Source organism: Quercus robur, chromosome 5, assembly GCF_932294415.1.
Source record: "Quercus robur chromosome 5, dhQueRobu3.1, whole genome shotgun sequence".
Classification (NCBI taxonomy): domain Eukaryota; kingdom Viridiplantae; phylum Streptophyta; class Magnoliopsida; order Fagales; family Fagaceae; genus Quercus; species Quercus robur.
In genome coordinates this window covers 40864057-40874767 of record NC_065538.1, presented here as the reverse complement: position 1 = coordinate 40874767, position 10711 = coordinate 40864057, and the positions used below count along the sequence as shown (strand labels likewise).

The 10711-nt window shown below is 34.5% G+C and overlaps 1 protein-coding gene across 1 annotated transcript; it reads left to right on the top strand.

Annotated features, from left to right (window-relative positions):
* Positions 1 to 2873: 2873 nt before the first annotated feature.
* Positions 2874 to 4699, top strand: LOC126725929 (stem-specific protein TSJT1-like). Its single transcript, XM_050430949.1, has 4 exons — positions 2874 to 3239; positions 3494 to 3734; positions 3829 to 3949; positions 4156 to 4699. Exons 1-4 carry the CDS (start codon positions 3031 to 3033, stop codon positions 4344 to 4346), a joined length of 762 nt encoding a protein of 253 aa, XP_050286906.1. The 5' UTR covers positions 2874 to 3030; the 3' UTR covers positions 4347 to 4699.
* Positions 4700 to 10711: the final 6012 nt, after the last annotated feature.

The window sequence follows — 10711 nt, the reverse complement described above, 5'->3', positions numbered from 1 at the left end:
ATTTGAATGCTGATATGGAGGTTTAAAAATAATAATAAATGGTTATAAAAAAAAAAAAAGGGATGATGTGGCATTTTTCAATCTCTATTAAATTATTATTATTATTATAGACATGTCAAATTCAAGTGTGCCAACTATACATTCCATTTGCTATATAGACATTTTTCGTTAGTGAGTTAACGGTAGAGACCAAATTGACTGCAAGTTGAAAATAATAAAGATCACATTAATGGCTACTAAAATGTAAGGATCAAATTGATTATAACCTTAAAATGTAAGGATCAAAATAGTGTTTTTGCTTTGTTTTTATTTGGATTTTGGGATATATTATTTTATTGTGTAGAAATATTATTTTAATGTGTTATATTGTAAAATAAAAATTGAGATACTAAGAATATAGAAAATAGTGTTGTATAATTGATAAAATAATTTTTTAAGATGGTAAAATAGAATAGGATAAAATAATAGGATACTATTGCTCTAAGGAAGTATCAATATATACATTGATACACAGGTATTACTTTTATTATCAGATATACATATACACGTCTTATTGATATTGATATATGATGAAATTCATATGATAATTGATAAGACCACTTCTTTTAAACCGTAGAAGAAGCCCACAATAAAAAAGAAGAAGATTGACATGATCAAATAAGCAATCTAGGCTCAGCCGCTGCCTGGGAATGGCCAAATTGACATGGACGGTACTTTTTACTCCACATGGAGAATGTCAAAGTTCAAACATAAAAGAAGATTGACTTATCCACATGGACACGTCAGAAGTACGAGATGTGAGAGAGAAGTCACCGACACCGATGATTTCGCTGACTCGGATAACTGTCAGCTCACTTTTTTATTATTTCTTTTGGATAAAGAACATTAAGACAAACAAATCAGAATCAAAACCCCTGGAAACTAGTACTAGATTCTTTCATTCTATTACCATCTCCTAGGGCCTAGGCTATGACCACTGACCAAAAAGGGGGTTTTTTAAAAAAATAACTATAAAACACATACTATATTATAAGTTAGACAAGGTTTCAAACTTATTGCATTTCTAGCCATTCGAGTCCAGTGGACTCGATTTACCCAGAAATATGACGTGGACAAAGTGGGAAATCGAGTTTACTGAACTCGATTTCTATACATAGAAATCGAGTTTAATAAACTCAATTTCTGTGTACAGAAACCAAGTTTAACAAACTCGGTTTCTATGTATAGAAACCGAGTTTATTAAAATCGATTTCTATGTATAGAAATCGATTTCAATAAAACTGAGAATGCCATCATTTCTGCTCAAAAAATCTCAACATTACACCCAACAAAAAAAAAAAAAAAAAAGAACATAAGACCCAGAAATTTCTCTAAAACACAACCCAAAAACCACATAGAAAATCAGAACCCAAAAAAAAGAAAAGAAAATCCAGCCTTTATCTCGACGGCTACTAAAAACAAAATACAATCTGAACAAAACACAAACAGAAAATGCAATGAAATCAGAAAATACAATCTTTCTCATAAACTAATGAAATCAGAACAATAAAAAACAAACAAACAATCAAACCCATTTCGATCGTATGTCGTTGGCAGTGGGGAAGAGGACGAGTGGCGGTGAAAGCAGAGCAAACGACGGAGGACGAAGATGACGCGATTCTCTCTCTCGCCTGTTGAAGCACAACGCCGATTTTCCTCTGTTTGTGTTTGATGAGAAGAAATCAAATCCAGATGGTGAACCTCCGCTCCGATGCCGTCGCCCCTCCGTTCCGTCGTCGTCACCGTCGCCCCTCCGTTCCGTCGCCGTCGCCATCGCCCCTCCGTTCCGTCGCCGTTGCCGTCGTCGTTGCCGTCCCAACAACCGGTATCATTTTCTCATTTGATCTTCTATGTGGTTTTTGGGTTGTGTTTTAGAGAAATTTCTGGGTCTTATGTTTTTTTTTTTTTTTTTTTTTTTTTTTTTTTTTTTGGGTGTAATGTTGAGATTTTTTGAGCAGAAATGATGGCATTCTCAGTTTTATTGAAATTTCTATGTATAGAAATCGATTTTAATAAACTCGGTTTCTATACATAGAAACCGAGTTTGTTAAACTTGGTTTCTGTACACAAAAATTGAGTTTATTAAACTCGATTTCTATGTATAGAAATCGAGTTCAGTAAACTCGATTTCCCACTTTGTCCACGTCATATTTCTGGGTAAATCGAGTCCATTGGACTCGAATTGCTAGAAATGCAATAAGTTTGAAACCTTGTCTAACTTATAATATAGTATGTGTTTTATAGTTATTTTTTAAAAAAACCCCCAAAAAGGATAGGATAGTGTACAAACCTAATCAATCTATCTCTAAATTTTAGGGAAAGATAAAAGTTCTTTTTATCTTTTGAGCAATTCACGATTCTTATCTTATCTTTAAAACTAATTAATTTTATCATCTATCTATTGTACTGCGTACTATCTTTGGAAAATAAATTAACAGTCAAAATTAGTCCTTACTTTTTCGGTTAACTGTTCCATACCGTAATAATAATTAACATAATTGCCAAAAAAAAAAAATAATTAACAAGTTTTCTTGTAATTTAAAAATATATATAAATTTTGGAAACATGTCTCAGCATTGTAATTGGTTTATAGGACATTAATAATTAATTTTAAAAAATCAACAATACTGTGAACATAATAAATTTTGATTTTATTTATAAATATTTAAGATGACACATAGTGAAGAACAGTAAAATATCACTTTTATGAATTAATTAATAAAAACTATTATAGGGTTGGTATCTTCCCAGCCTTGATCTACGTGGTTTGGATAACGTTGCCACGCACGCTCTCTCTGTCTCTCTGACTATATATAGAATATATGCACGACCAAGTTTTCTTCATCACTACTCTATCTCTGTTAATCTATTACTACTTCTAAGTCTGTTTGCTGGTTATATTATATTTCTGGTTTAGATCTCTTTGTGTGTTTTGAGGGGAATTATATTTTGAAAGCACAGCAGGAAAGGGAAAAAATAATAGTAAGAAAGATGTTGGGAATATTCAACAAAGAATTGGTGCAACCTCCTCAGGAGCTGAATAGCCCGGCCTCATTGAATTCTTCTTTGAAGCCTAAGCTTCCAAACGAGATTTTGAACCACTTCATTTCTCAATCTAGTGATGCCTTCTCAATCGGCTTTGGAGATGCAATGTCTTTGGCATATATTCCACCAGAGAAAACATATTCCATTCATCAGAGGTACCCTCTCTCTCATATTTGTGTTATGTGTGTTTCTGTTAATGGGTCATGCAGTTTTGGTCAATTGACTTCAAGGGCTTGTCTTTTTATTTCCACTTTCAACTTCTCATTTATGTGAGAATCAAACAGTGTCATTGAGCCACCAGATTCCATTTGTTAGATAAGCCTTTTTTTGGGAAAAAAAAAAATTTTGTCTAATGCATATTGATTTTATTTGTGATTGATATAATAATTTAATCACTTGAATATTGCAGGTTGTTCTGTGGTATAGATGACATATACTGCATTTTCCTGGGGAGCCTAAACAATCTAAGCAGCCTCATCAGGCAGTATGGCTTATCAAAGGGCACAAATGAGGCCATGCTTGTGATTGAGGCATATAGGACCCTCCGTGACAGGGGCCCATATCCTGCTGATCAAGTCCTCAAAGATTTGGATGGAAGCTTTGGATTTGTTGTCTATGATAACAAGGCCAGAACAGTCTTTGCTGCACTGGTAAAAATCTTCTACAAACTCTAAAAGGAAACATATGTAAAATGTTAGTTCTGAATTCATTTGCTTATGGTTTTTGTTAATTTGTTTTGTGTAGGGTGCAAATGAAGAAATTAGGCTCTTCTGGGGTATTGCAGCTGATGGTTCTGTGGTGATTTCTGACAACTTAGACGTCATAAAAGCAAGCTGTGCTAAATCATATGCACCATTCCCTACTGGTATGTAAAGGGTGTTTATTGTCACATTCAATATATTTATAGGTACATTCTAATTGATCTCAAAATTTCCATGGCCTCGAGAGTTTTTTAAGACCCTAAAAGTATGATCGTGTGGCTATCGATTTCTCTTTGAATTCCATTGCATAAATACTATATAATTACATTGAAAGCAATCTAAAGCTAAGGTTGGGTGAATGCAATTGCAGGGAGCATGTTCCACGGTCAGAATGGGTTGATGAGCTTTGAGCATCCAAAATTGAAAATGAAGGCAATGCCTAGGATTGATAGCGAGGGGGTCATGTGTGGGGCCAATTTTAAGGTTGATAACCAATCAAGGATCCACAGCATGCCACGTGTTGGAAGTGAAGCCAACTGGGCAACATGGGGCTCACATTAATTCCTGACTCAGATTCATAACACAATAGTGTGAAACCTATATCTACCCAAACATTTGATTTGGTGTTGATTATTAGTGGTTTTTGTTGTACATTTGCCTCACTTATTGAGTTGAATTGACTTGCAATCCTTGTATATGAATAAAATGTTTTAAAGTTTATATGGGGCTAATTGATTTGCAAATTTCTCCGTCTCTTGTACTTTCTTACAAATTCCTACAAAAACGTTACCCAAACATTTGATTTGGTGTTGATTATTAGTGGTTTTTGTTGTACATTTGCCTCACTTATTGAGTTGAATTGACTTGCAATCCTTGTATATGAATAAAATGTTTTAAAGTTTATATGGGGCTAATTGATTTGCAAATTTCTCCGTCTCTTGTACTTTCTTACAAATTCCTACAAAAACGTCAACTGCAATCATCTTTTCAATGAAGTGAAAACATACTGCTGCTTCTAGTTTTAGATCTTGTGGATAAAGTATGCAACAATGCTGCCTTAGTTTTAGCTAGAACATGCTTGTAACTAGCCACCATTTCTCACTCCAAATAACTCTTACTCAGAGAGAGAGAGAGAGAGAGAGAGGGATCATTATCACGCGGTAGCCACCATTTCTCACACCAAAGAGCTCTTATTCAAAGAGAGAGGGATAATTATCACGTGGTTACTAACCCGATCATTTAACAAAGTTTATTTGACCATCGCGCACTTTTGGTGCGATGGTCACTCCATAAATATAGGTACTTGTAAGATGTGGGGTGCTTGTGGGGTGTGGGGGACAAAGACTAAAGTTTAAATCTCTAAGAGGGGGAGTTTCACACATATATCGGCAATCTCACATATCCATGCAATATGCGGGAAAATTTAACATTTTTTTTTTTGTTAAGTAAAAAAGTGAGAATAGTAGTTCAGACTTATAAGTAATAGTTCCAAACTTATTTTATAATAATGTGATTACATTGTAATATATAATATATATTCTCTAAGTAAAGAAGTCTATACTCTATATCTTGCTTTTTTGTATTTATATATATATATATATATATATTTTTTTTTTTTTTGCAAGAAAACATGTTGCACTTTAAATTATTATTTATGCTAAGATATTTTGTAATACGGTTATAATATAATGAAACATGCATTAGAATCCAACACAATAAAAAAAATTGAGAATGTCTAATTTTTATTAGAATATGAAAATGAATTTTGATGATTTCATATGAAAGCTAACATTATTTCAAATTTTTGGAGAAGTTAATTAGCAATTTATTTAAACTTTGTTTCCATTTTATCACATAGGAACTGTAGGGTCACGTCTCGCAACGAACCGCGGTAAGGTTGGGTTTGCGCATGAATGGGCCCATACAATATCATTTGTAGAGAGTGGGTTCGAAAGGCTAGGCCTCGGTTACCCAGCGGTGGGTTTTTGTGGTGTTCATATGTGATTTAAGTGCCTTCACCCTTGGAGTCTTTCTCCAGGAGGTGAACTGGAAGCGCTTCTTCTTTTGGCCAGCCTTCCCCCCATCCCTAGATTACTTATTTTTTCTTTTATACTAGTCTGCATTCACTTTCCTTCGTCCACGTGTAGGGTCGACATTTCCAAGACTGATACTTGTCCTGTCAATCCAAACCCAAAGTTGTTGGGAGTGGTTAATAAAGTTAAAGGATAAGGCTCTGTTAGGCGCAGAGATATGCATGGGGAAGATGGTAAAGGCAGCCTTTCCTAGATATTTTAGATTTCCCTTCAAGCATGTCCCTTTACCGTTTTGCCCCTCTTCTTGGTGGATCTTTGGGTCAGCCGAGGACTGCACTGTCCTCGGCTGCTTCTTCGGGCCAATTGGGCCTTATTATTCTTGAGCTCGGGCCATGACCTTTTTCGGCTTAGGCCTTTGAACTCTCCATCAGCAAGTGGGCCTGGCCCATCAATTATTGGACCCCACAGGAACTATTAAACAAAGTTATAAAAATTTATATTTTGATAATATCTAAACTCAAATATGAGAATCAACAATTACAAAAAAATTTCTCCAAAAAACATATACTAATTTTAAATTTTCATTTTCACACAATTTAAAAAATGTGAAAAATTGAGGAAGCTAAATGTGTAGTTGATCTTAGTCAATCAATAACTAACATAAAAGAGGTAGGGGAAAGCAAACGTATTCATGATGTAATTGTTTATCATGACCATATTTGTTTTTGTATACCATGGAATCATCTCATTATGTTCTACTGAGAAATTTATACATTTAATTCTCTTGTTCTCAAAAAGATTCACATAGTAGCTCTACAACTATATGTTGTTTTATCTCTCCTAGGTCTTTAGTTTTGACCAACTGACAGCATATAAACTAATGATTATGAAAAAGAACCTAGCAAGATGAAACCAAACACAATTTCTAAATTTTAGCAAATTAGCCAAGAAAATAGTAGGGGAAAAAAAAAAAAAAAACTTTGAAGAAGAGCAAACTTGTTTGTGCATCAAGCCTAAACAAATTTTTTTTAATTGTAGGTCCAATTCATATTGTGGTGTACAATATGACAATAGTTGTTAAATACGTCCTAGTAAAAAGGAAGAGAAGAAGACTTGAATTATAAATTATCATGTGTCACAATTAATGCAATAAACTAATAAATTAACTCTAAGCAATGCTACACTATTCAATAACTTGTTAATGAATTTATATTTTGAAAATTCTACCGCTGGATTACATGTTTTGTATGTTCTAAATATGCATGCTAATTTTCTTAGCAATCAGATGTTGTTTACTATTCAATCCATAAACTCATATTTTATGCATTATTTTAAACTACAAGAACTTGAATTTATACAATTGATAGATGACATGACTATTGAACTTTGATCACCTTGAAATTTAATAAGTATGAAAAATATATAAAGATAATGTAATCTAATGATCAATTTGTCAAAATTCACATCCAATAAAAAAAATTGATTGGTGTTGTAGGGTCACGTCCCGTAACGAACCGCGGTAAGGTTGGGTTCGCGCATGAATGGGCCCATACAATATCATTTGTAGAGAGTGGGTTCGAAAGGCTAGGCCTCGGTTACCCAGCGGTGGGTTTTTGTGGTGTTCATATGTGATTTAAGTGCCTTCACCCTTGGAGTCTTTCTCCAGGAGGTGAACTAGAAGCGCTTCTTCTTTTGGCCAGCCTTCCCCCCATCCCTAGATTACTTATTTTTTCTTTTATACTAATCTGCATTCACTTTCCTTCGTCCACGTGTAGGGTCGACATTTCCAAGACTGATACTTGTCCTGTCAATCCAAACCCAAAGTTGTTGGGAGTGGTTAATAAAGTTAAAGGATAAGGCTCTGTTAGGCACAGAGATATGCATGGGGAATATGGTAAAGGCAGCCTTTCCTAGATATTTTAGATTTCCCTTCAAGCATGTCCCTTTACCGTTTTGTCCCTTTTCTTGGTGGATCTTTGGGTCAGTCGAGGACTGCACTGTCCTCGGCTGCTTCTCCGGGCCAATTGGGCCTTATTATTCTTGAGCTCGGGCCATGACCTTTTTCGGCTTAGGCCTTTGAACTCTCCATCAGCAAGTGGGCCTGGCCCATCAATTATTGGACCCCACAGGTGTAATATTGCAAACAATATTACCTGGTGTAACTTGAATATATATATATATATATATATATAGAGAGAGAGAGAGAGAGAGAGAGAGAGAGAGAGAGAGAGAGAGAGAGAGAGATGGGTTCAAGTTATACCTGGTGTAATTTCACAAGAGTTACACATTTTTGGAACCGTTGATTTCTATCAAATCTAATGGTAAATAACAAACTAATTGCCATTGTGGGGTCCAATAATTGATGGGCCAGGCCCACTTGCTGATGGAGAGTTCAAAGGCCTAAGCCGAAAAAGGTCATGGCCCGAGCTCAAGAATAATAAGGCCCAATTGGCCCGGAGAAGCAGCCGAGGACAGTGCAGTCCTCGGCTGACCCAAAGATCCACCAAGAAGAGGGGCAAAACGGTAAAGGGACATGCTTGAAGGGAAATCTAAAATATCTAGGAAAGGCTGCTTTTACCATCTTCCCCATGCATATCTCTGCGCCTAACAGAGCCTTATCCTTTAACTTTATTAACCACTCCCAACAACTTTGGGTTTGGATTGACAGGACAAGTATCAGTCTTGGAAATGTCGACCCTACACGTGGACGAAGGAAAGTGAATGCAGACTAGTATAAAAGAAAAAATAAGTAATCTAGGGATGAAAAAAAAGGCTGGCCAAAAGAAGAAGCGCTTCCAGTTCACCTCCTGGAGAAAGACTCCAAGGGTGAAGGCACTTAAATCACATATGAACACCACAAAAACCCACCGCTAGGTAACCGAGGCCTAGCCTTTCGAACCCACTTTCTACAAATGATATTGTATGGGCCCATTCATGCGCGAACCCAACCTTACCGCGGTTCGTTGCGGGACGTGACCCTACAGCCATGTTATCAAATTTCTAAAAATAAGTGATGTCAAAACAGTAAAAGTCATTAATTCCTTTATATATATATTTAAAAAAAATTCATTGATCTCCGCGCTCTCTCTCTCTCTCTCTCTCTCTCTCTCTCTCTCTCTCTCTCTCTCTCTCTCTCATTCATTTGCCTAGGCCTCTTTGAGCTCAACTCCTCCTCCACTGACCCACTCAAATCATTGGCCACTGACCCGCTCAAATCATTGGAGCTACACGTTAAATTTAGCTGGTGAAATTCAGAAGTATAATTTAGCTTTAGATATAAGTCTAACACCGATTAAGGCCAAAAAAGTTAAATGAGGAAAATCATAGCTATGCCTAAATCATAGACATCTTTGATCTCTTTAAAATGGATCTTAGAGAAAATGAATAAAAGTTGCTTTAAGGCCACTGCGATTAGGTCTACCTCCTCGAGCTCTTTCTCATTCATGCCACAATATCGCAACTGGCTTTGTATTCATCGTTGAAGAGGGTGGCATTGAATTTACAGTTATTTTTTCCTCTTCCTCTCAACCTTTAGATGACTTTACATATAATAAACAAGGAGAGATAAAAAAAAATGCTTCTATTAATTATGCAAGATGAGGTTGAAAGAAGTGATTTTGAGCCATTAGATCTAATATAAATCAATGGTTATAAAAATGTGTAACTTTTGTAGAGTTATACCAGGTATAACTTGAACTCATCTCATATATATATATATATATATATATATATATAAAAGAGAATTTGATTAGTAATATCTTGCTAAAAAGTGTGACCTATGTGAAAGTAAACAAAATTTTAACGATCAAAAAGTGAAATATTGTAAGAGAACTTGATTAGTAATACCAGCATTATCACCCAAAATGACAAGAAACAACTACTTGCAAAGAAAAATAGACAACCCAACAGCCATTTATCATTTATTGTCTTAAAGAAAAAAAAATGGTAGTAATTCTGTGTTTATCTTTGAGTGATGTTATTGAAATTGCTTTACTAACATGAACCTGCTATTATCTTGACAATACTTATCAAATTTCTTATATTAACTTTCTTCATTCTAATTATTTCAAGAACTACTCAAACTTGTAAAAAGCTTATCGCAAAGCATATATTAAAACAAACAGAAGATCATGATTATTGAGAAATCAAAATGTAAGTTTTGGAAATTGAAAAATGTTGAGAGAGGGGAAAGGTTGAGAGAGAGGAAAGGTTGGGGAAGAAAAAAAGACCTTGTATGTTTTGGTAATTGAAAAATGTATTTGTGACTGATAATTTGCATAGTTAATGGGGTGATATATAAATATATATATATATATATATATATTTATATAACTCATCGGATAAAAGCTATTTGCCTCTTATGAATAATTTAAGAGGAAAATAATACCCACTTTAAGGGGGGAAAAAGGGGGAAAAAATTGACAGAGTACTTAAAAGAGCTAAAAGTAAATATTTAAAGTACATATTATATAAGAATTGCTACAATGGTGGAATTTATAGTATGCATTTAAAGATTTTTATTATAAAAGTACACAAGAAAGGCCTAGTTAATTTCTTTCATGTTTTATTTATCTATTATATTTTTATGTGATTTCTATCATTTGTATATTAAAGAAGTATCATGAATTGAAGTGCAACATATCATAACCAAATTGAACTTAGAATAAGAGATAAGTTTAAGGGTTGGAATTTTTTTTTTTTTTGGAGAATGAGATAAGCTAAGCTAACTAAGGATTTCCCAAGAATGAGATAACATCGAGATATATGCTTTAATCGAGAGAATTTTTTAATTCCAAAGTAATAGATTTTAGTATTACCATGGAAAACATAAAGCAATACTGCATGCATGTCCATACTCATAAAATGGGTGCAATAGTTAAACATTGTAAGCAT

Coding starts and splice junctions, on each gene's coding strand:
- LOC126725929 (XM_050430949.1), top strand. CDS start 3,031: ATGTTGGGAATATTCAACAAAGAATTGGTGCAACCTCCTCAGGAGCTG. Junction 3,240..3,493: donor ACATATTCCATTCATCAGAG/GTACCCTCTCTC, acceptor TGAATATTGCAG/GTTGTTCTGTGGTATAGATG. Junction 3,735..3,828: donor GAACAGTCTTTGCTGCACTG/GTAAAAATCTTC, acceptor TGTTTTGTGTAG/GGTGCAAATGAAGAAATTAG.